The 26,887-nt window shown below is 35.3% G+C and overlaps 1 protein-coding gene across 1 annotated transcript in view; it reads left to right on the forward strand.

Annotated features, from left to right (window-relative positions):
- Positions 1-26,887, forward strand: part of NTNG1 (netrin G1) — a 382,298-nt gene that overhangs the window by 307,497 nt on the left and 47,914 nt on the right. The window contains exons 5-7 of the mRNA XM_056139009.1: positions 6,604-6,669; positions 9,096-9,155; positions 23,965-24,099. Coding sequence (XP_055994984.1) covers positions 6,604-6,669; positions 9,096-9,155; positions 23,965-24,099 — 261 coding nt within the window. The remainder of the gene's footprint in view (positions 1-6,603; positions 6,670-9,095; positions 9,156-23,964; positions 24,100-26,887) is intronic.

Raw genomic sequence — 26,887 nt, forward strand, 5'->3', positions numbered from 1 at the left:
GGAAAAGGTTATTATTTCTTGACTTTGACAATAGCCTCTTTCCAGTCCACTACTATGTACTTTAGACCTCCTTGTTCCTGGATTTCTATCTCCTAGAGGGGGAAAAATGCTCATCTTCTGACACATACTGACATTGCCAACAAGTTAGAACTTGTTGTCTGAGAAGGGAGGGAGGACTGGTACCCTCTCCTGTATCTCATAGATCCTTCTGCCACACCAAACCTCCCTGATATGCCAGGAAGACGGAAAATGTATAGATGTCAGATCTACGAATGAACATGAGAAAGTTTGTAGAATTGGCCAAGCAATATATACTTATGCTTATTCCATGAATGTAAAAATTCAATTAAAAATAAGATCATCTTCTATCAAAATAAAATTCTGTATGCCATCTCAAGGACAGACCAGCCACTCTCATATTCTTAAGCTGTTCCCCACTAGTTTAATGAGGCTGTATTTCCAAGAGTCGACAGCTTGCTGTGAAGATGGTAAGATTACCTCCAAGGCCCTAGGGATTTTCTTTTGGAGAGCTTTAGACTTTTCTATAGATTTCATTCTAGGCATCAGTAATGTTACCAGATTCCCTAAGGGAGAACAGCAGTAACTGCATCAATCCTAAGGGACCCTGTGACATTGACTCCACTGATACTTCTCCTCACACATCCCTAGATGCAGGATGTGAAGGAAAGCTGACTAACATCCTCTCAATAGTGGCTTTGTGTATTCATGTGGATATCCTTTTTAGCACCATACATCACACACACACACACACACACACACACACACACACACACACACACACCCCTTTGGAAAATTAGTATTGTTAAGGCTGCATAAAGAGCACAGGGATTAACGTGTTTGTTAACCCTGATTTGAATCCCCAGTATTGCGTATGGTACCGTGAGCACTGTCAGGAGTGATCCTTGAACACAAAGCTAGAGCCTTATTTGGGTGTGGCCCAAACCCTGTCCTCCCATAAAGTTGATGTCCATAAGCATAAGGAGCAATCTCTCCAACTTCACTGAGGTATTAATGAGTTGTTTAAATCAACAGATAATGGCCAAGGAAGGATTTCCGCTCAATGACCAGTTTCCAAAGGCTCACTGAGGATTAATGGTCATGATATACTGGATCTAAATTCTAAACTGTGTCCTCAGAGTGAGTTTAAAAGTTGCCGCTGATTCATGTTTGCCAAATACCATGTAAGACAGAAGACAATCCTACCTCATGATTTTCTTGATATATGTATACGAAGGGCTGGAGCGATAGCACAGCAGGTAGGGCGTTTGCCTTGCATGCGGCTGACACAGCCGACCCAAGTTCAATTCCTCTGCCCCTCTCGGACAGCCCAGCAAGCTACCGAGAGTATCTCAACTGCACGGCAAAGCCTGGCAAGCTACCCCTGACGTAATCGATATGCCAAACACAGTAACAAGTCTCACAATGTTACTGGGCCCGCTCGAGCAAATCGATGAACAACGGGAGGACAGTGACAGTGACATATATATGAAATGTTTTTAGCTTTCCACTTCAAGCTTGCTTTTTGGCTTGATTCACTGTAGCATCAGCAATAGTCCATCAAGTTTGGCAAGTCTGACACAGTTCTTAACAATTTGAAGTGCAGCATTTTCCTTGGGGAACAGGGAGAAATTCTTTCAGAGCCTTCTTTTATAACTAGAATTTCAGTTTGTCTGATTCATGATAATGATTATCAAATGTCACACCAAATTGCCACATAACAGTTTTTGAGTTTTTCCCTTTAAAAATATGGTCATGTAAGATACATGTTTGATTCATAGTCTAAACTGTTGTCCTTCAGAACCAAAAGAAACTTCAAAATTAACATTTTTCTTTCAATGTTAAAAATCAGATCTTTTCCCAGATTCTTCCAAAATAATTTCTATTGCTTTCTGAATAATCATATTAACTGACACAACTTCTAGAACTGAATCAGTTTCTAAAGTAATCTTTATCTTAAGTGAGTTTTTTTTACAAAGCAAAACCACTCACTTAGGGAACAATTAAAATTGTAAAAAAATAGAAAAGTTCATTAGTTTCTCGACCTCATCTGTTTATACTAGAGTAATTTGGTTTTTATTATCAGGGCAACCATAACTGAATAATAAGAATTAATGTTTGCTGACTACTGTCCATGATATTCTAATATTAACTCATTCTGTCCTGACAATAACCAACAGGTCTAGTCATTATTTCTATTTTGCATATCAGGAGGCTTAGACAAAGAGAAGCTAAAGAATTTTCCAAATGATAGAATTAGGATTCAGATCTATCCTGGGTTCTACTTAGATACACCAAATATTAAAAAAATTTTCTTAAATTGATATTTTTTAGGTTTCCCATAAGTGTAATTTAAACATTTAATAATGGCAATAGAGTAATACCATTTTAGATACTGTGGGTTTTTTTCCCCAAAGGAGGCAGCTGTGGGCTATGATACAGTGATCACCATGATCCCAGAGCCAAAGTCTTTGACTCCAGTTGAGTAGATCAAAATAAATTCATTCCATTTTCCCAAATAAATGGAAAAGGGATCTTTAAGAAAAGATTTCCATGTAACACTATTGCTGAGAGAATAACTATCTAAAATCCCATTAGAAGTATATGGTAATTCTTCCCATCACCCTTATAAATTCTCAACTCCAGCTTGCCTTATACTATGACAATCTAAATATCCATGATCAAAATATGCAACAATTATTGGCACTTCACATAAACTCTTAGTCCTGTAGATTCTCCAAAGAGCATGTAACTCATTCCAACAGGATTTTTCCCTTCAAGAACTTTTGCGTGGCACTACTGAGCCAAAGAGAACCACTGTAGTGATGCAACTTAACATCTGAGAGAAACCTAAGAGTTCTCTTAGCCCAGCATCTTTATTTACAGGTAAGGAAACTGACCTCAGAGAAAGGAACACATATACTCAGCAGCAGAACTGGGCCCAGACTCCCTCATCCTCTTGCCACATACAGTTACACTGAGTGAGACCTTCATCTCCAACCATAGGTATTTCTTAGTTTATTCAAAAGTGAAATAAAAAAACTACTCCATTATTTCACATAAAGATTTTATACATTTTTTGGTGAATTCTAATTTTTCTATTTATAATTTATAACTACTTTTAATAAATGGCCTACTGGTTTAAAAATTCTCAAAGACATTATATTATATAAAGATTTTCACTGGAATTGGATGACAGTATAGAAATTGTGTTAATTTTACAATTAATTGTATAGTGAATGTAACTTGAAATGAGCTTAGTCTACTTCTGGGAATTCAATATTTGTTTTGTTTTTGCTTGGAGGCAATAAGCAGCTGTGCTTAGGGGTTACTCCTAACTCTGTGCTCAGGGATCGCTCCTAGCTGGCTCAGGAAAATATATGTAATGCTGAGAATCAAACCTGGTTGGCCACCAGCAAGGAAAAACAGTTTACCTATTATATTATCTCCCTATACCCTCTAGAAATTAAATATTTGGTAATGTGGTAATGATATTGAAGGAATATTTACTCTGTGCCAAAATCTGGGAGTAACAGAGTAACCAAAAAGTATATAATTAGTTTATTTTAAATTGTTTTCGTACTTGACCCTATCAATACAAAATGATACATTTTTAAATTTAAATGATAAACTATATTTTAAATTTTTATTAGAGCCAAATTTTAAAATGTGTATGAAAGTTGAATAATATCTAATTATTTGGGGGGGAGATGAAGGACACAAATTTCAATATTCGTTTTTCGGAATACTGTTTTCCCAAGGCAAAAAGGCATAGTACATCAAATTTTGTCCCGCAGAAGGTGGATTAAATTAGAATTATGTGATAGCTACGGTGTCTCCAAATTTTAATTGTTCAGCAAAGTTAGTTATTTTATATAATAAGAAATATTTTGGAAAAAATGTCAAATGATATTCCCAGGCAGATGTTAAGGACTACCCTTTAAAACCCCTAAATACTAGAGGAAAGTTATATATTAAGTAGAGATCAAATTGTAACTGAGGTATCAATCTTGATAATGTTATATGATCAAATAGTCATTCAAAAGTACAATTTTGATAAACATTAAAGTTTTCAGATATTAAATTAAATCTTACATAATATAAGAACCTCAAAGTAGAACTTTGGCATCTTAGGAAAAATAGGCAATAAGCTATATAAAACATAAACACCAACAAATATTTAAAATATTAGAATATGAATAACTTAATTTATAGATAAATTTTAAAACTTGCTTCTAAAATGACCTAATATAAAAGTTTGTTCTGTTTCTTAGAAAAGCTTGACAGAATAATAAATCTTGATATTTTATTTAATAAAAAAATTATTTCGTACTTAGCATTAAACCTAAAAATCTCACCTCCACTTGTGACCTGAATTTGCCTCCCCTTCAGGAAGAGATGGAGATGGAGAACCATTTCAACAATGATTTTCTGAGCATTTCATGCTAATAATATGAAAATGTACTTTCACCAAAACCATATCAATGGTTTGATTTTTTTTTTCCAGCTTTTTGGGACACACCGTCAATGCTCAGGGCTATCTCCTGGCTCTGCATTCAGGAATTCCTCCTGGTGGTGCTCAGGGGACCATATGGGATGCTGGGAATCGAACTCGGGTTGGCTACATACAAGGCAAACACCCTACTCACTGTGCTATCGCTCCAGCCCCCAGTGGTTTGAATTTTTGTTCTAAAAAAGGGACTTCTAGAAACAATATTAGTTCCCTCAAAATATAAAAGCTTTTAAAAACTGATCATCAAAGTTCTAGGTTTTTTCTTTTAGTATGTACCCATGACAAAAATGCTCAAGTGAAAGCAACATTCAGACAATGCCTGTATCTATTACCATAGTGCTACCAAATATTTATTTATTTAATAACACATAAAAGGTACTTATTTATTCATAAATTTTAACAAATGTAGCAATATTAAGATTTTATTTTTTATATATATGTGTATGTGAGGTGTATATACAGGCACACAGAGAGAGCAACCAGTTGATCAGCTTTCTTTTCTTCGTGTTTTTTGGACCATACCCAGAAGTGCTCAGGGATTTCTCCTGGCTTGTTGGTCAGGGATCACTCCTGGCAAGGCTCAAGAATCAAACCACGTTTGACTGCATGCAAGATAAGAGCCTTCCTCACTGTGCCATTGCCCCAGCTTTTTTTTTTTATCAGATCAGCTTTTCTACCAACCAAATTTACAATGAAATTTTATGTCTATTAAGAATGTTATTTCCTGTTTGATTGCAGAAATAATCTGATAATACTTACTTACTGTAGCCTAATCATTTGATAGCAATTATTCAATTATTAGATATTTTCCTTCCGAAATGCTTTACCATTCCTCAAAGATATCCAATCTCATTAGAAAAACTAGAGATAGACCTGCAGAGTTAAAACTAGCAATATTAAAAGCCATGCCCATCCATACGTCAGTGAGAAATCAGGGACACAGGCAGCAACATGCTACAAGAATTTATGGAATTCTGACTTATTTGTTTTTTTGGCAGGGGCATCACACCCAGTGATGGTCAGAATCTACTCCTGGCTCTGTGCTCAATAACTATCCCTGGTGATACTCCAGGGAACATATGGGATGCTGGGGATGGAATCCAAGTCTCTTACATGCAAGACAAACTTCCTACCCACTATACTTTCCTTCCAGACCACGCTACAAGAATTTAGAGGCAAGAACTCTTTTGGTGGACTTGGATGGTCCCAGTATGATTCAAAAGGTGTGATTTTGAACTTACCTCCATAGATAGTAAACTTTGGCATAGTAATACAGCTCAATACACCTTATCAGTATGAGTTTGAAGCTGCAGTTCCTAAGCCTAGTTGTTCTGCTTTTGAATATAGATGCATACTCATAAATCCAAGGAAGATCTGACATAAGTTCTCAAGTTAGAGCTGCTTTATTTATTTCTAGACTTGAACCAGTATCTCTAGAAGCATTGTGAAGTTAAACCCTATGAAAACATAAGCACAGCTACACATTCAGACCTTACATTACAATCCTTAGATAAGGAAGCATCTTGATCTGCCCTCCTGAAACCAAAACCACCTTGAAATCCTTCTCTTTCTTCCTCTGAGAAATTGCATAAATAAAAAAAGGAAATAAATCTCCTTCTTTTCAGAGATAATGGCTCACACTTAAAACATAACCCAAAGACTCACAAAAGACTAATGTAACCAGTTCATATCTGTAAATATAAATTGTGGAGAATGGAATCCTCAAGTGAGAAATTATTTCCTTTGTGTTATCTTCTAGTTTCAGGCACCAGCTCTATGTAACTGAATTGCTGAAGTCCTTATTTGGTTATTTGTAAGAACACTCTACTTTATCTCAAAAGTAGTTGTAGATGACTATTAAGAAGGGCTATGTTTTTAATGTCCATTCAATGTTTTGGAAATCATCAGTTGCTTGCTCTTGTCTGGAATGGGAGTCATGTTTTGTTAAGCGCATCACAGCCAAGTTAAAGAGCAGTTTTATGGTTTGTGTTTTTGTCCATAAAATTTTCTGTTTAGATCAAATGACATTATAGCTGAAAATAACATACCCTGATTTTTCCTGATGCATGTAGATCCTCCAAAGTTTAATAGGATATTGCCGAATATTTCTTCCCTTGAGGTTCCTAACCCAAAACAAGGTAGGAGCATGTAAAGTCCCTATTGATATAAAAACCCACATGTTTAGGGGGGAAATCCCAAATATTACTTTTAATAGTAAATAAAATAATCATGGATTATTATTCTAATATTTTCTATTATGAAAATTATCTCAGGAATATTTTAGTGAAAGGTATAGAACTAGTTAGATGCAATAGAAGTTGTTAGAACTTTAGTAAATTTACAAGGAATGTCAGTTAAATCTAAGAGAAATCTAGAGTTCTGTTCCCTTCACAGCACAGAGCATAAAATTTTTTAATTGATAACAATCCTCTCACTCTTTCCTCCCCCCTATACAATTTTATTGAGACACCATGATTTACATCACTGTTGATGATAGAGTTTTATGGATACAGTGTTTCCTGTTTACGTTTCTCAAGTAATCTGGTGCATCAGTTTTAGTTAGGGTTGGAGAAAGTGCTTTATTGCAACTCCTAACGGATCTGTTTTCTTTCGTTGATGCTCCATATTGATTTACAGAAATACTGTCACCTTCCCTGCCTCCCTCCCTCTCTTCTTCAGCCTCTCTATTGTCTCCTTAATCTCCAGTCCTCCTCTCTCTGTTTCTTCCTCCCTTCATTCTTTGTCTGACTTTTGTCTTTCTCTTCCTCCTCCTCTGTTCACTCTCCCCCTCCTTTCTTATCCCGTCCACTTTCCCTTCTCATCTCCCTCTCTCTCCCATCACTGCATATTTCCTGTAGTGGGAATTTCTCCTTTTTCATCCTTTATTAACATTCATTTCTCCAAGTGTTAGAACAACCTGTTTTGTCTCTGTCCTTAAAGCGGTAATTATTTTTTGACTTCTAATGTCACAAAATAAAAAGAGAGACAGCAGTGTGATTACACAGGAAGAACTAGAACTTCTAAAAAATTGGCCAATGAAATTCATAAGATGCAGTGTAATGTGAAGTTCGCATTAACATTCTTTAGCCTATAGATATACTTAGGCATGTATAAATAGGAATTTATTTTAATATAAAATTGTATTCTCTTGCCTTCTTCCTTCTACAAGAAAAGGCACATCTTTGGCTTCCACCTTCCTTAGTTATATACAGGATGTTCCTTTTAAACTCTAATGAATACAGATGGAGGAGGAAATGAGCAAAAGGAAGAACTAGGAAATAGCTGCTAAGCAAAACAAAATATATTAACAATTTGTTGAGGAGTCAAATTGGAAGGACTGCATTCTCAGTCCTTGATCAGAGTGATGAAATTGAGACTGTCCTAGATACATATATTACTAGCAAATAGAATTATCTTAATCATCTGCTCCAAATGAATTTTTTCAAGTTTCTGCATACTTATGTGGAAGAAGAAGTACAGATCAAGCTCAGCTCTATTAGTATAATTCTAGAAGGATTCAGGGGAGGGTTAGTGGCTTTATTCCTCAGCAAGTTCACTAAGAGCATCTTTAGTGAAATGACATTCGGTATTTCCCAATGAATTTCATAGCTCAACAAATTATACAGACAGAATCTAAGACTTAACACTTCTCCACAGTAATTTTTGAGCTGAACAAGATTATGCATTGTTCAAAACCTGAAATGGACCCATTTGATTATTTTTCTATGATTTCTGTGAATGTGACAAGACTAAAAGCTTTCAGAAATATATTTAATAAATGTAGTTTGCGCTTTTTAAGAATGGATAATGAGTTAAAATAAACTTATTTGAGTAGAAGCATAGTTGAATAAAGTGCTTGCTCTTGAAATTTTAGCTAGGGGTGCACTTTCAGGCAAAGGCCACTTCTACGTAGCCTTAATTTTTCTTGTCAACATCTGCAAAGCACATCAGGCTTTATCCTGTGTTTGCTATTTTTCACAAGCCACCCTTCATGAATAATCAGAAAAGTGCCAAGTAAATTTAGAGAGAAATTTCTGTCATTAACAAACCAGTATCGAAAAACTAATAAATTCTGAGATTAAATTCTATTTTTAAAAGTTGAGAGATACATGGTGTCTACAGGTCTAGATGGTGCTGAATGGTTTACCATAGGTATTTTTTCTGTGATTCCTAAACAGTTCAGCAAAAAGGTAGTCTAACTGGTTTATTAGAAAACCTATGGTTACACAGAATGCCATGGTGACAACACAACTACTAATTTAAGTCAAGGAAAATAAAGGATGCTAAAATCATCATTTCATTGCTGGATTTTTTACTCAAATGATCAAATTTTTTATTTTGTCCTTGAAAATAAAGCTTCTAAACTTTATTATAGACAATGTTAAATGATTTTTCTGCTGAATTCAAGACTTCTTTTATAATTGAAATAAGCTCTGAGGAAAAACAGATACAAACAGTCTCTTTATATAGGGCTACTTTTCAAGTGGGTTGATTATAAATTATTAGAGTTTGAAAGTTTCACTATTGTTTCTAATGTGCTGTTCATTCTTTTAAACCTATCCAGTTGCTCCCAAATTAGCTTTGTCAACAGTTTCTTCTGTTCAAGTTGCAAACCACAAGAGAGGTAGGAATTCTTGGATTCATACAGTGATTTCATGGTGTTATGTGTTGTGAAACATTGCACTGTATGAATCTGGAATATCTGTGAAGTGTACCCATCAGCTTACTGGTGAGGCATGTTGACTGGTACAAATCAATGCATCAAATAATATGGAGAATGTCATTTGTAAGAAAAAAAATATGCTTCCCTAGAAATTTTACTGCTGCAAATTTTAAAATGCTGCAACATTTATTTTCTGAAAAATTAATGTGTGAATAGAATTATAACAGTTTAGGTTCCTGATTAGAACATGAATGCTAGCATATCATTTTGTTACTCATTTGCACTGAAAAGAAAAAAAAAAGGAAACCCATTTATAGTGAGTTTCAAATTCTTTCCATGGCATCAGAAACTGAGGGTCTCATGACATGGTCCATTGATTTGACTTTGTTGCATATGACACATTTCAGAATTTCTACTTCCAAACATTGGGCTGAATTTTTCAATTGCCAATTAAGATCTGCATAAGTGTTGCTTATGGCCCCCAAATACCAGTTATAATTACTTTATCTAAACCGAAGTGAGCAACGTGTCATATGTGACTCACAAATGACCCACTAGAGCTGGCATCTGTCATTCACAAAATGAAAGTTTTTCAGGAAACATAAAGACAACTGTTTATAGTTTGCCATTTTCCTTTAAATTGTCCTATGTGACAGGTGTGTCTTGTCCCCCGCCCTTGACTATTAAGCACATGTCCTGTTTCTATTTCTGTTTTTTTACCCTTCGTGAAACTCTTCTTACAAATAAATAGATATATCGACAGAATCTGGATTTAGTTTGAACCAATAGTTAAAGATGACCCTACGTGTGTCCCTATTCCTTTATTGAATCTTGTCAAATAATTTTTCAGAATTTAGTTAATGTTTATCTGATCCTTCTGGTTAGAATATGGGATATGGGAAGCAATATCTAAACCATACCTTGAAGTTGCCTCACAAGGTGCTTTTACATGTATAACATTTAAGGTATTTTTTTTGTCCAGAATACAAATGTGTTTGTGATTTGGGGAACTGGGTAGGAAGAGAGAATCTCAAAACTATAACTGAGAACACAGTAAGAATACGCTTCCTTATCTATGATGTGCACACACACACAGAGAAAACAACGGAGTGAAGGCAAAAGGATGTTATCGTGGCTTTCAGAAAGTTTGCCTTTTACACATCATGTCAGGTTCACTGGATGTCTAATAGGCCTCAAGACCTAGATTTTGACACTGATCATTGAATTTTGTCTTGGGGTCACAGTATGCTAAGAAGGTAAAAACACATTTCTAGAGGCAGGAAGAAGTCTCAATGCAATATTAATTGCAACGTAGAAAAAACCCAAGTTGTCACCAAATAATGGAACAGTTTCCAAATAAGTTTGCCAGGGCAGTTGAAAGCAGGAAGGGTAAGGACTGTGAAAATGTTGCCATCTCTTCGTTCCCTTTGACTAGGTTCCTCAGGAGCATGTGACTCTTAAAATAGTGAAGGGAAAATAATTTCTATCATTCTAATTTCTTCATCACTATAGTAAAGTCTTTTTCCAAATCCTTTCTTTTAGTGACTGAAATGAAATTTCACCACTTCTGACACTGAATAAGCTTTCCTCAGGTGTAAAGAAACAGAAAAAAATTAAATGAATAACATTTTTTAAAAATACTGCCCATGCCACCTTCATGCCACTTTCTGAGGACTGAAGACTTTACATAATATTATGTTTTTCTAGATTGGGGCAATAATATAATTATAGACAATAGGGAAATATTCAGACAGAAAGAATATACCAAAGGGAAACTGAACCTTTTCCTCTTCTTGACATTCTTTTTTTTTATTGTGTTCTCCTTTCCTACAAAATTTTGTTCTGCTGTAATTTCTACCTGCTGAGGTTTTCTCAAGTCAGACTCCGTACAGTGCTTAATAATCCTTAGTAAAAATTGTGTTTTATCTGATTAGAAAACCTACTTTGAACTATTTTTTGCCCTACAACAATTTTTATTATTGTTCTTAACTATCCAGCCGCTAAGTATCATTTCACCATAACTGTTTTATATGATGTAGTAATATGTCATATGGAAGGAGAGTTTTACTTTGAGGCAACTTACGGATATCACAGCTTGGAAGTTGCAACTACATTTAGTGAGTAGACATGAGGGGGTTAAGGGATGTTCCTGACTATCACATAATATGCAGAAAATAAAAAAATAATTTGAACCAAAATGTCAAGAGTGCCAATATGAAATATCTGCACTGGACTTCTGGGCTTCATTCATTTTTTCCATAGCACTTCTCATAAATGTGTTGGCACTGTTAGCCTAACTACATCATGAAAATGTGCTTTAGAAAGCTCTATTACCTTTATCTACCAAAAAGTAATTAATTGAAATCTCTATGGGGGAAAAAAATCCCTCACACATAGAGAGATAGATACAGTCTACAATGTGTCTCGAGATTGAATAATTATATAGAATAGCCATTTTTCAATATGCGCTTCTTTTCTATCTACACTCATTTGCGTAGACACAAACTAAATTCTTGGTTAAAATAATCCCTCAGTTATGTCTTCTTGTACGACTGATTTTTCTAAGCTTTTAGATATAGCCAGACTTTCCTAGAATTTAAAAGATGGGCAAATGAGTTTTTTAAAAAATTTTGTTTCTTTGTTCTGTATCCTGAAGGAAGGTGCTTCGGGTTCACCATTGATTCATTCATTAATTCACTGGAACTTTTTTAGTGCTGAGTATCAGGTGATGTTTTGACTTCTGTGGTTACTTGTGAACAAACCAGAGACAGTTTGCATTCATATGTTTTAAATTTTATTTCTTGTATATTAGAATTCTCTTAAAAATTAAGCAGGATTAGGAAAATGTGGACTAATATTTCAAATAAAGTGGTCACAGAATTCTCTAAAAGACACAAGAAAAAAATGAGAAAAGCAGTCCACTAAGCTGTTCATATAAGGAACAGCATGGGCAAGCATGCTTTTAGAGTAACGTGGAAACATTGCACAACAAGTGAGGAAAAGAATGAGAGCAAGAGCACTGGGAAAGTCAGGGACTAGATCAGTCTGAAATGAATCAACTAGAACCCTAACCTTTATTGTAAAGGAGATAGAAATCCATTAGGATTATTAATAGAGGCATGTCATGACACAGTTTAAGTTTTGACAAAGTCACTCTAATTGAGGAAATTGTCACAAGACTTCTTAAAACCAAGAGAACAGCTATGGTCTACGTGAGGGATGATGATGCCTTTAACTGGAGGTGAGTGTGAAGTAAAGTAGTGTGGTTTGGAATGTCTTAAAAGGATATTGAAGATATACTGATGGGTTAGTATTGGGTGTGAAAAGAGTCATCAAGAACAACCCAGGAATTCTGATATGAGAAGTTTGTCGGATGGAGTTATCATTAACTAAATTTGTTCACCTGGGTTAGTAGAATGTTTTGGAAGAGTTCATTTTTGAAGGTTTTGAGTTTGAGCTTTCTATTAAACATCCAAGCAGATGTTATGAAACAGTTGAATGTATGGTCCAGGTAAGATATACTCTACCCTACAAAAGGGATTAGTCCAGGATGGAAATAACTGTTTTGAAAAGGTCAGCATAGAGATGATTTAAAAAAATCATGAGGCTGGGTGAAAAATTATTCTTCTAGGATGACCTTGAAGAGCAAAGAGATACAAAGATTAAGCTCTAAGCAAAAGAGAGGACCAGGAAATGCAATGGTGTGGGGGAGGGAAAAGAGAAAAGACCAGAGGGGCTGCCCAGAAGACTCTTTTGAGGAAGAATTGACAGATAGTTCAGAGTCTTATCAGGGGTGACAGTCTTGAAATCACATTAGGTATAAGGTGTCGGCAGGGAGAAATGGAGAGAGAGGCTTCAGTAGGTGGATCTTCCTAGGACACTGTGGCTGAAGAATGAGGGTACTGTGACAAAAGAGATTAAAAATGATCCTCCTGATGGACCACAGACTTTGGAAGAAGGGAAGGGAAGACACGGTAGTTCAGTGAATTGGAAAATCACCAAATCATCTAATTGTTAATATAATTCCTTTAGTGTCTTTATATGATAAGAGAGCTCAAGCATTAGCATTGATGATTGCTAATGGATTGTGTGACTAGGTGAAAAGACTACATATAAAAGAGTCACGATTAATTGAATACCGAAAAAATAGTACAGTAGCCTAAGAATCGTATTTGAAATGCTCTGCATTTAGAGGAATATCATGTTTTCTAAATCACTTCCACAGATTGTCTTCTAATTTTATTTTAATTCATCATAGACAGGAGACACATTTATCAAAGTTGCAGAGGAGTCAGAAGTTTAAAAATCAAGTTACTATTAGCTATTTTCTGGAAGCTAATATAAGACCTTGTACACATCCACTTATCTATCTTTAGGAATAAGTTGATAGTACTGTGAGTTCTGTTGAGTATTTTTTTCTATATAATTATTTACATTTTCATGAATTTACATATTTCATATTTAAATATCCAACAAAAATAGTACATTGATATTCAATTAAGATTTAGTAATAAAAAATGCCATCCCAAATATAGTAAGTTACAGTGTCACATTTGATGTATCTATGGAAACCCCGTGGAATAGGTATTGAAAGTGTTGTATTTCAGTATTCACATATATTTATATATTTGTATTTTACTAGTGGATAAAGCTTTGTTGTATCAAACTCAACATGTACTTCTGATTATTTGGCAGATTCTATAGAGCCTTCAACTACTACAAAAGAACTAACCATATTATTAAACATATTTACCTTATTCTCTGTAGTTTCCCAGCTTTGTGCCTTTGCATATTCTATTTGACCCAAAATTCTCATTCCTTACTTAAAAGTAAAATAACCTAACCTACTCCATATAAATTTTTCAGTGTTTAAAATTTCATTCATTTCTTTTCATTTTTCTTTGGGTCATAGAAATATCTCCTTAAATTGCACTGAGACAATTTACCACTTGTTTAACTGACATAATAATTTGTTTTCTCATTACCTGAGTACATTTCTCTTGCCAAATCTCTTAACAACAAAATTGTGTTGCGTTGTGCATGTGGGGGAGCAGGGTGGACCTGTAAGTTCTCAGACCTTACTCCTGGCTCTTTGTTTATGGAACACTTTTGCCAGTTCTTGGGGAACTATGTATAATATCGGAGATCAAACAGGGATTGACTGCATCTAAGATAATCCTTTACCCCTGTACTAACTCTATGGTCCCAAACCAAAACTTCTATACAGTTCAAAAAAGTTCTTTAAATGAATTTATGCACATAAAAGTGCTTCTATAAAACAAAGCAGATTAATCAGATTAGATTGTACTGAGAACTAACATAGAAGGGTATAAAAAATGATAGTTGCTAAAGGTTCTCTTATAGAGAAAGGAGAAGCTAAGAACAGGACTGTTACTGTTCTAGCACGACCTGGAACTGTTGCCACAAGTCCTTGGAAAACAATTCAGTTTGGAAACGTGGATTTCTTTGTTGCGACTACTACTCTGGAGTTTGAGAGTAGAAAGATTCTCCCTGTTTTAAATCCTTGATCAAGGAAAGCTGTAGAAGACTTTTTAGACTTACTAGGGAATCAGAAGTACACAAGATCTAGCTCAGGAGGATGCAGTATATTAGAGTATACCATATGTTTTAATAACATAATTGAGTCTTTCGATCTGTACTTCTATTACTGTTATTTTAATTTGCATGCCTTAAATAATAAATCTATGCAGGTGTTTCTTACCCCACTGCCCATATTGGAGTTTGGAAGCTTCCTTTCCCAGAGCTCTCCCTTTCCCTCTATTGTCTCCCAATTGCAAGCTTCACCCCACACAAAAGCAATACAGTTGGCCACCCATAGGGGATGTGGCTCACCTTTATAAAACTCCTCTCTCTTTTAAGATTCTGGAGTTCCCAAGAGGTTTACTCTAAGAATCCTTTTTTCACCACTTACAGTGTTGTCTCCTCTAGAAGCATAGTGACCTTAGTCTTCTTTAATAACTGTGTCTCCAATAAATGAAATGCACCTATTGATAAGTAGGAGGTGAATATACAAATGCAAACTAGTAAAGCAAAGAAAAGGCTAGTCATAATTCATCATTCTTCCTTACTAATTTTGACAATGTTTACTCATTTTTACTGTGATCGTAAAACTCTGCCTCTAATGCTTTAATGTCGACCAGGAGAGAAACCTAGCACCTCACAGAGTAATTGGCACATTGTAGAATAGTCTCATAGACTGTTGAATGAATAATTGTATGAGTGGACTCACCGTGTGACTGTATTTAACTTCCTTATAGAATAATAAATATAAGATATGATTAAGTGAAATATTTTTAGATAGACAAGACTCATGTGATCATAGTTGGCCTTCCTTATATGTGTCCAACTAAGCCTATTCTCATACTTTGAGAAAATAAAATAGATCCCTCTTATCTACCCTTACCTCCTTACCTTACACTTATTTTTTCTATCTGATTTTATTATTACCACTACTAATAGAGTCTCATCTTTACACCTTTCCTAAAAGACTAAACTAACAACGTCTTGCTTTAGTTGCAATGCAACAAGAAAGAAATCTGATCACCTTCACCTCTTCCCACATTCTCTGTCTTCTTTGCTCCATCTCCTTGTCTAGTTCTTACCACCATCATCCTTAATCCTCAGAGGCACCTCCAACATTTGGGGTAGTTAACAGTAAATAAATCTGAGCAGACAGATACTACCTAATCTTTTTGTAGTAGACATAGCTTAAAGAAAAGGAAACTTTAAGAACTCTTTTTAAATATTAATAATGTCTTATTTTTTGCATTTTTCTTCAAATATAAACATGCACATTTGATGACTGACTTATACAGTCAAATTTTTCTTCTCATTATTTTTAGAGAGAACAAAAATAAATATTAGTTCAACTTGATTTGATTTTGTAACACCCCCAACTTATTTATCTAGACATGAATGATAGACTCTGAGCAAAGGAGCCGTAGGTGATGGCAGACTTGGGTCCTAGGTAATCACATACTTTTGTATCTCTTTTAAAGATTGCAAATATGAAGAGAAATTGGGATAGTGATGCAAAACCAGTAAAGTTAGACTTTTGCATCAGTGGAAATTGAGCCTTCCCAAATTTTAAAAGGTGTACACCTGCTAATGCTTCTGTCCATCTTGTCTGCCAAGAAATAACAATATTCAGCCATGTTCTGAATGTTCAACCTTTCTATCCCGCTTGAAACAAATGCTTCTTCCATGCCAATCACAACCACCTGTTGTTGTCATTTGTCATGTTGAACCCCATGTATTGCCATTCTGCCATCCTTTCTCCATTTCTCATTTCACCCAAGCATGTACTGTGCTATTATTCTGCTACCGTATACACTTGGTATACATTTCTGTTCTTCCTTGCAAGATTGTGAATGCTTCGGCCACTCCAATCGATGCAGTTATATCGATCTGCTAAATACAGTCATTTGCGTGAGCTGTAAACACAACACTAGAGGGCAGCACTGTGAGTTATGCAGGCTGGGCTACTTCAGAAATGCTTCTGCACAGCTGGACGATGAGAATGTATGCATAGGTCAGTTCCATTATAATTTCAGCTATTGTTCTGTGCCTTTTGAGCTATGGGGAGCTGTTTAGGATGGAGAGACTGGTAATTTGCACCATTGCTGAGCCAGATGAAACTTTCGCAATGAAGAAAACGTCCTTGGGTAGAATTAAAATTTACTCGTGATGGTTGAAATCATCATTGGGGGAAATATATTACGAACACTTGTATTATTATTAAGTTGAAAATGATTATATAAAAAATCTTGGGAGAATTTTTGTTCTATTTTTCTTCTTCATTTTTGTTTATGTTTTGGGGTTTTGTGAGTGATTGTTTTTTGGTTTGTTTTTGCATGAAACTTTAAAACCTGGTAATTTCAGCTTAATCTTAAATTGTACATTTAGCTTTCAAATAGAAAATTATAAGATTAAATGATAGCTATAAAAGTACAGTACAAGTGATGGTATAAATTGGTAACCTATTGATATGATTGATCTAAAATATAGCAATCTGGACTTGAAGGCCACAAGAAAGAGAGTAGGTGGAAGTTTGCCTGATCTTTCCATTCAATAATAATGAAATTCCATTTGTTGTATTTTATTTTGCATCTCTCTAAAGGAAAATTAATTTATCGAAGCAGTTCTAGGCAATTAATTTTCTTCTCGTCCAAAGTATATGAGCCCTGGAAAATGAGGTACTCAAGGTTTTCTGTTCCCACTCTCCCAAACTACTACTTATTTCAACTGGATAAAACCAGATACCTTTCAATCCTAAAAAGATTTTTTTACCATTCAAATAGTAAAGCTGGTTTTTAAGAAAGAATGATGATTGGGGCCTGAATGATAGTATAGCAGGTAGGGAATTTGCCTTGCATGCAGCTGACCCAGGTTCAATTCCCTACATCCCATATAGTCCTCTGAGCACAACTAGGAGCAATTTGTGAGAGCAGAGCCAGGAGTAAGCTTGAGCATTTTGAGCATTAGCAGTGTGGCCCAAAACAGAGAATAAGGAATGAAGGAAAATAGGAAGGAAGGAAGGAAGGAAGGAAGGAAGGAAGGAAGGAAGGAAGGAAGATACTAAGGAAGGAAGAAAGATAGAAAGAAAGGGAGGAAGGAATGAAGAAAGAAAAAGAAAGAAAGCAAGGAAAGAAGGAAAGAAGGAAGGAAGGAAGGAAAGAAGGAAGGAAGGAATGAAGGAAGGAAGGAAGGAAGGGAGGGAGGGAGGGAGGGAGGGAGGGAGGGAGGGAGGGAGGAAGGAAGGAAGCAAGCTATTGTTCTGTGCCTTTTGAGCTATGGGGAGCTGTTTAGGATGGAGAGGCTGGTAATTTGCACCGTTGCTGAGCCAGATGAAACTTTCGCAATAAAGAAAACGTCCTTGTGGTAGAATTAAAATTTACTCGTGATGGTTGAAATCATCATCAAAGGAAGGAAGGAAGGAAGGAAGGAAGAAAGAAAGAGAGAGAAAGAAAGAAAGAAAGAAAGAAAGAAAGAAAGAAAGAAAGAAAGAAAGAAAGAAAGAGAGAAAGAGAGAAAGAGAGAAAGAGAGAAAGAGAGAGGAGGAAGGAAGGAAGGAAGGAAGGAAGGAAGGAAGGAAGGAAAAGGAGGAAGAGAAGAAGAGAAAGAGAGGAAGAAAGAAAAGAAAGAGAGAAAGTGATTTTTTAAAAACAGATAGCAATAAATGGAATTTCTCAATTTTATTTTACAGTAATTAATATACCCAATGAAGAAGGATACATGTATATCTTAGGCAATTTATGTTTTTGTAACCAAATTTAAAAGTAAACTCAGAGACTAAAGGAAATATACACTTGGAAAATTACAGGTAATTTTTTCATCAGAAAAAGGAAAACTCCAAACAATCAGAAATTCTGTGAACATTCTGTGTTTTCTGATTGGATTGTCAAGATCTTTTAGATGGTTAACAAGTGTTATATAAAATTACTGTGCAATTCTTAAAAATTCATTTGGGCCAAGTATAATTAATAGTGTGCATTTGTACAATATGTTCTATTTTTCAAAGTGTTTGCTTACTTATTTGTGAATTATTAGAAAGTTCCCTGGATTTAGAGGCCGAAGAGCTGGGTTCAAGTCCCAGTTTGTTAATTAATAGCTGTGTGCTTTCGGTAAGTCTTTTGAGCCTCCTAGTCAAAACGGGATCACGTGGGATGCACGGTAGATTGGTTGATTCTGAAATAACTTGTGAACCTTTTTAAACATAATCCATGTTAATTAAACCATGAGGTAAGTATTCCACTGATCATTTCCCTTATTTCCCTCTTGAAAAAAATTGAGACAAATTCCCCCACTTGGACATTTTGGCAAAGATCTTCCTGATTTGAAAAATTGAACACCCTGACTCAACAAGTTAAGCCTGCTATGCTATTAGTGATGGAATGCTTTTTGAATGGCATCAACAATAACAATACTACTGTGAGCTAATGAAGAGAACTGCAGTTGCCTTCACATCACCTTAATAGTTACAGTGGCTTAAATGATATTAACAACAAAAATTTTTAAAGACCTATATTTTCTTTTTTCATCTGAATTTTGAATGCAGAGTTGTGTATTTAATTCAGTGGCATTTGTAAGAATAAAAAGAGTCATTCTATATATATGGTGACAGAGGAAAATATAAAAGAAATAAAAACATCAGAATAAAATCTAATTATATTTTGGATGATACATGATATTTAAATTTTAGCAATATTAGTATTATTTAAAATAAATATTAAAATGTCTTAAGATATTTATTTCACGTTTTTTCCTGGGGAGTAACTTAATATCCTAATATGTTTAACTAAGGGTATTCTAGTCTTAAGAAATTTCACCTTTCTTTCAGTCCTAAAGTTATCTATAAACTGCAAATTCTGTATACCTCTGCACTAGAGCAATAATATAGCGGTTAAGGTGCTTTGCTTTATCTGTGGCTACCCAGGTTCAATTCCTGGAACTGGCCCAAGTGAACCCTGAGCACAGAGTCAGGAAGAGTCTCTGATGACCTCTAGACCTGGTTCAACTTCCAGCCTAACCACACAAAAGAAAGAAGATAAAAATAATAGTAATAATAATAGCAATAAGATACAATTTTAAACTTTTTAAATATTTAAAATTAAGTTTAAAAACAAATTCTGCACTTCCTTTCCAATTCTAAAAGCTATAGTTTTGTTGTAATTTATGTTTAATTATCCACAGAGAAAAAAACAACCTATTCAGCTTTTATCTTTGTTTTTTGACATTTTATATTTTTATTTTCATTACATTAATAATACTTTCTAATTTCTCTTTTTTCAGCTTTTGTCTTTAAAATCACATAAACTACTGATGAAATATGGAAAATTCAGCATACATTTTAAATTTCCACTTAAAAAACTAAGAGCCGTTATTTCTAGACAGTTTGGAGAAACTTTAATTAAAATGACAAATTTAGAGGTTATTTTATTCAAACAAGTCTATTTCTACTCAGTTTCGTATAATTCAAACCAAATAATTGATAAGCACAAAAGTGCAAAATTTTAAAACCGTTAAAACTAGTTACACCTTGTCCCTTTATAAAACTTTTCTCTTCTGTTGACTTTTTTCTATAAGATGAACTTGTTTTTAAAGTATGAGCTGAGGAGTCAAAGTGGTAGTACAGCAAGTAGGGTACTTGCCTTGCATGCAACCAGACCAGGTTCAATCCCTGGCATTCTATTTGGTCCCCTGAGAAGCACCAGGAATAATTCCTGAGTGCAGAGCCAGGAGTAACCCCTGAACATTGCCAGTTGTGGCCCAAAACTCCCCCCAAATTTAAAAATAGTCAGAACTGAGGGCTGAGCTATGCCTCAAGAGACTGGGGCACTGCTTTGCCTACAAGATGCTGTGTTCAGACCCCTGCACTCTCTGTTTGTTTCCGAGCATTTTCATGCCCCCCCCAAAAAAATCTTTTAATCCAAATTTTTAAATAAAGTAGAAACAATAAATTTTTTAAAAATTGTAGTTAGCATATAGCTAACTAGCATATGCTATGGTGATTTTTGACCTTTGCTCTCTGTTCATACACTGAAGCAACAATTTCCTAAAAGTACTCTACTTTCCACTTTTCTCACTTGAAAAGCCAAGGGAAGAGACACTAAGGTCACCCATGCACCAAACCAAGACTTCGCTTTGCCCTCCATAGGCTGTGGAATTCAGTGATTCCATTGCAAAGGGTTGAATAAGGTTGGGTTGGGTTCCTAAGGAGCAGCGAAAACCTGCTCACTGTTTTCTACACTTCAGGTCTCAGAGGGTTGCAAGCATGACTGAGAATTACATTTAAGCAGATACATGGCAAGTAATTGAGGGTTAATTTTAAGACCATTTAGTTTAGGAGGCACTAATGAAAATGAATGGATATTTATCCAACTCACTTTCACAGAATTAGGCGCTAATCTCAGGAGGGAAAAAAAGAAACTTCATCTATGGCTTCTCTAAATTAAAGAAAAAGACAGGCACTTTGCCAATTTTTTAATGTGTGGCAATCATGTCCATCACTCTGGATCTGGGTGGTATGTATGCACATCATTGTTCATATCTACAGCATAGAGTTTTGACAAGATGTAAATTCTGTGCTGAAACAGATCGTGAACTGCTTGCATCATTTTATATTATGGCAAATATAAAATGCAGGCTATTTCATGTTGCCAGTTGATTGCTGCTTTGTGATTACCAGTGAATTTACCCATTTCCATATAAATTCTAAACATAACCATGTCTCCAAAGATGCATGTAATTACCCTGTATGACGCAGCAATTACATGAAGATGACATCCTTGCATGCTTCTGTTTCATATAAACTCAAGCATTAAGCAGGAAGCGAGAGGATGTGTGGTTCATGACCTTGGGTAATCACTGCTAATAATCCCCCCGATGGCAAGCTTGACATCGAAATGAAACAGGGCTCAGCACTTGCTACTTAAACATATCTCAAATTATAAATTATTTTTTATTCCCCTTGAATCCCAAAATCAGTTTAATCAGAAGTTTTTTCTGTAGAGAAAACATAGTCATTTCTAATGCCTACAAATCAACTGTAGAAGAGCTCTTGAACCAAAATATAACATAAAAGAACAGAATAACTGACAATCTGACTCAGCAATGGAGTACTTGCCTTACATGTGTGAGGATCTAAATACAATTACTAGAACTGCTCCCAAAATTAATAATAATAAAAATTAGGCTTCGCAAATATTTTAATCTTTAATGGCCTTGCATATATTTTTTAATGAATGGAATAAAACAAAATTCTCTCAGGCCATCATTATTACCATCTACCCTTGATAAAAGTTGCATAATTTTTTTTTACAACCTAAATAGTTTGTATGTAAAGTGGAATACAGAATACATTCTATTTTGTGTTTTCATGTTGATGGAGTAATGGTACATCTCCCACCTTTTCCTATGACAACCTTTGTGATGTGCCATGATGTTATTTCCATATTTTTAATTTTTTAATTGACACTGTCTCTATCTATAACTTCATACTAACTTTCAAGACCTGCTTGACTAAAGGAGTACGTGAACTCATTTAGGTCAGATGTAATTTTTACTCCTTAGCTTATAAAATACTGGTGATTCATTGTCAATTGACAGTGTAAGTAGTATGAAATGTATTATAATATCAGTATAGGTATATGCATATCTATGTATATAAACATTGGTAAAGCCACAGTAAAAACATTTTAAAAGTTAATTATTTCCATAAACACATATATTAAAATTTAAAATATCAATTCTAATAAGCAGTAGATATAGAGTGCAGACAAGTCAGACAAGGGAAGAATATTATAGTGTTGCTTTATTTTTATTTTTACCTATAGACATATATATGTATATCACCATTAGTCTTAATCATAAGAAGGCTTAACTCGAATATTGACTTGCAAGAAATAAATAATAATGCTGAGACAATCCACATTCTTTGAAGAAATCATATTCCAAAGTATCAGAGCCAAATCTCTGCCCCTCTATAACTTTTTAACCCTGACACTTCATTTTTGATCTTAAAAGTTAAACCTGATATTGAATTGAATGTTTTAGGAATTTTTTGATTGGTTAGTTGATTGATTAAATGATTGTATCTGTTTTTTAACAAGAAAATCTTTTGTTTTTTAACAAATTGCTTTTTAACAATTTTCTATGAAGGAAAATGTCCCAAGAATAAACATAATGACTTATCCAATATATCACCATGGGGTAAAAAAGGAAAGAAATGTTGACCTACACATTTCAAAAGCTACAAAGCTACCATATTTTACCACACGATTGTCACTGATTTGATGATTTTTTTTTCTTCAAAAAGTGGTATGTTACCATTAAGTGAAGGTATATTTTACAGGTTATAAATCAATTTTTGGATGAAAGCAAACAGGGTGGGACAATTATGCATTGAAATATTATAGTATTATTTCCCTTCAAACTAATGGAAACCTACATCATTCCAATTTGTGGTTCAGCCTTTAAGCAAAATATACATTAAGTAAAATATTCCATACCAGAATATGTAAAGAATTAAGAAAGCATCCTAATTACTTTTTATTATATAAAATTGTATTGTCTTATTCACAGACTTTATAATGAAAAACACTTATCTCAGATTATGCTTATGTTGATTTTTATATTGCAGAATCTATTTTTTTTCATGGTTGTTGATCGAGGTTGCATTAAAAACTACTAGTATGCAAAATAGACATAATGTCTAAAAGCTTATCACCAAACTGTTATGTATATAGTATATATACATATACCTGTCCTAAATCATAAAGCAAAATGGACTTTGAATGAACAGTGTATTCGTATTATATTTTTAAAATGTTCAGCACTTTTCAAATATTGAATGAAACAGATAAACCCACTTGAATAATTTAAAACATAATTTACAGTGATGGCATATTGATTTATCCTGGATATACAAACTTCTCGTGGCATTCATTAAGCCATCTGAAAATGCCCTAGCAAATGGAATCTCCATTATGATATGTTAGCAGTAAAGAGCTTGGTGCCACATATCCCTGCAAGTTTTCAGTTTATTAACTTCCATATCATAAAGATGATATTATGGAAGACTGAGAATAAATGAATGAACCTGAACTTTCCCTGTTTGTCAAAGTATTTCATTAGTGGACATTTTTCTTTAAGTAAGTGATGCATTGAAGTAAATTGATGCCCCTGTGTTGATAACCTTTCTCAGTCATGCAGACTTGTCTCCAGCCTATGTATTGTCTTGTTTCTACAGAGTGTTATTGTAACCCTTTGGGCTCAGTCCATGATCGTTGTAATGGCTCAGGATTTTGTGAGTGTAAGACTGGAACAACAGGGCCTAAGTGTGATGAGTGTCTGCCAGGAAATTCCTGGCACGACGGCTGTCAACGTAAGTAACTCTGGGAGCTGCCCTCTGTCTCAGCAGCATGGCTAATTCTGCTTGTGTAGGCTGGTGTGTGCAGCTTCTCAGAGCAGAAAAAGCCCCAAACCGCTGACAAGCTTTAAATGCTACTTAATGCCCCAGCCAATGTATAGGGGAAAGAATAATCCATCACAGCGCTCCAGCTGGCTTCTTTGAAACCCATCTCCATCCCGTAGATGGCTGGAGCAACTTACATTGAAATATTGTAAGCAGATCCGTGTACCTGGCCAGACCATAAATTAAGTAGCACAATAGGGACATCATATGGAAATTGTCCCTGCAAAATGAAGGGTGATCTGTATGTGGTTAATATATTTCTTGAACTGAAAACTACCCTGGAGCTCCAGAGTTCATAAATTAAACGATATCTACATAACTTATGACCGTTCCTTGCTCTCATACTTATCCCTGAATCTTAACCAAAAGCCCCCAAGATAATAAATCTGAGGGATATTTAAATGCCAGGGTAAAATAAATGACAAAAATCAATATTGATTTTAAGCCTCTGAGGTTAGGCACCATGCAGTGAGCTCTAGACAGATGCCATTTGGTTCAGCCTCATTTCTCTGAGGATTATCAGACCTTCTTAAAAGCTTGTCAGGGCAGGTGGCCTGTCGGTGTATTCAGGGAACAGAAATTTAAAAATCTGAGCAGAGGCTTCCTCTGTCATTCATAACCTTTTTCTGCTTCTTTAATTCTGCACTAATGTTCCATCTCTCTATACACACTCAGCTTACTAATATCAAAGAGTCACAAAGCAAATCCTTTGGAGCAATGCAATCTAGTAGGAATGCATGCAAGTCACATATGGAATTTTAAACCTTTTGTTAACCACACTAATGAAGAAAAAAAGAAGAAATTGGTCTTTACTGAGCTCAAAATATTTAGAATGTTATTCTTTTAATGCATATAATAGCATCAAAATTTTAGTGTAATTTACACCTCTTCATACTGTCTTTGAAAAGAAGCCCATTTTATACTTAATAGAATATCTCAGTACAAGTTCTACTATAGCTACAAAACTTTATAGCTACGTATGCCAACCATGTTGGAAAGCTCAGCTCTGGAGGGGTTTTTTGTTTGTTTGTTTGTGCTTACTGTTCTCTTGGGCAGAGGTGGGGGGGAAATGGAGGGGGAACCAGTGGTTGTCAGCATGCTGGGATTGTCTAAAACCAGTTTCTACTGAGGTTATATTATATATTTCCTGCAATTTTCAAATTTGTAAATTTTCAATTTATTGTATATATTTCCCGCAATTTTCAAATGTATGTTTATCTATAAGCTACACTTGCATGTAATTCCAAAGCAACATTTATTTCCATACTAATGAACTGAGATATTTGACATTGAGTTAGGATTTGACCTAGGAATAGAAGTTAGTGTCTCCAGTCATGCTCTAAAACAAAGGTTCCCAAATATATTTGCCCCACCACCTCCCTTTTAGAAAAAAAAAATCATCCATCAGCACCCCCTAGAGATCTACTATCTTTAATTGCGCAAACAAAAAGTTCTCCCAGTTTCACCTGAGGCACCAAGCCCCCTAGATAGTATGGCACCCCTGGGTGGTATTGCCCTCTTTGGGGAAAAGTGCTGTAAAGAAAACCTTTAACACTCCATTTCCATCCAGCCCTTTTTCACCTCAAAAATTTTTATTCAACTGTAGGTACACTGGTATATCTATTTTATGCCTATTTTTGCATACAAAACAACATTTATTAATGGTCAACCATAAAGTTACTTATTTTAAAATAATTTTTTTAATGTATGCAACCAATATATGATGCTAGGCAGTAGAGGGTTGTTTAAAGAGGAGACCAAAAGGACAGCCACAGGGCTGGAGAGTCAGAGATTCAGAGATAGTATCGAGCCTAAGGCACATCTTTAATGTGACTGACCCCTAACTCTATATGGTGCCCCAAATGCCAGGTGTAGCCCTGGATGGCTCTGAGCACTGTCCAGGTGGTTAAGGTTCCTCTTGGCGTGGCAGGATTTCTGTATATGTAGGTTCTTGCATTGAACCACAGGCCTGGTTGACTTGAGGATCACCAGGAGGGCCTCAGGCCTCCAAAGTATTGTTTGGACATTCCCCACCCCTAAATCCCCTGAAGCATGTGCACGCAGCATGTGCACACGCAAGTGAAAGCACGCTTGCGTGCACACGCACACACACACACGTCATTTAACATAGCTTCACATAAGTTCTGGGAAAGGTTTCCAAAAGGCACCTTAGGCATCTGGGTCAGTTGGTGAATCTGATAACCCATAGGAGGAACCAGCTTTTAGAGAATAGTAATCAGTCTGGAAATCAAGGCACAGAGAAGGCCAGTAGTACTGAGCAAGAGAGAAGGAACAGGTATAAAGGGCTCAAAACAGCCCTCAAGACTCAAGACATAGAGTATAAGGCATCTTTGTAATTCAGAAAAAATCCTCAAAGGGAAAGTCTCATGTAAATTTCTCAGTATAGCAGAACCTAATAGATGGGTTTTCTCTAATCAAGAAAGTACAGCAGGGGCTGGAGCAATAGCACAGTGGGTAGGGCTTTTGTCTTGCACACGTCCAACCTGGTTCGATTCCCAGCATCCCATATGGTCCCCCGAGCACACACACACACACACACACACACACACACACACACACACACACACACACACAAAAGCAAAAGACGGTAGAAATGGAAAAAATTAGACAAAACCTAGAGCAAATGTATTCCCAAAAGAACCTAATTCCATTGTCTCTCTGTGTGTGTATATATATA

The sequence above is a fragment of the Sorex fumeus genome, unplaced genomic scaffold (genome assembly GCF_029834395.1).
Source record: "Sorex fumeus unplaced genomic scaffold, SorFum_2.1 ptg000131l, whole genome shotgun sequence".
Classification (NCBI taxonomy): domain Eukaryota; kingdom Metazoa; phylum Chordata; class Mammalia; order Eulipotyphla; family Soricidae; genus Sorex; species Sorex fumeus.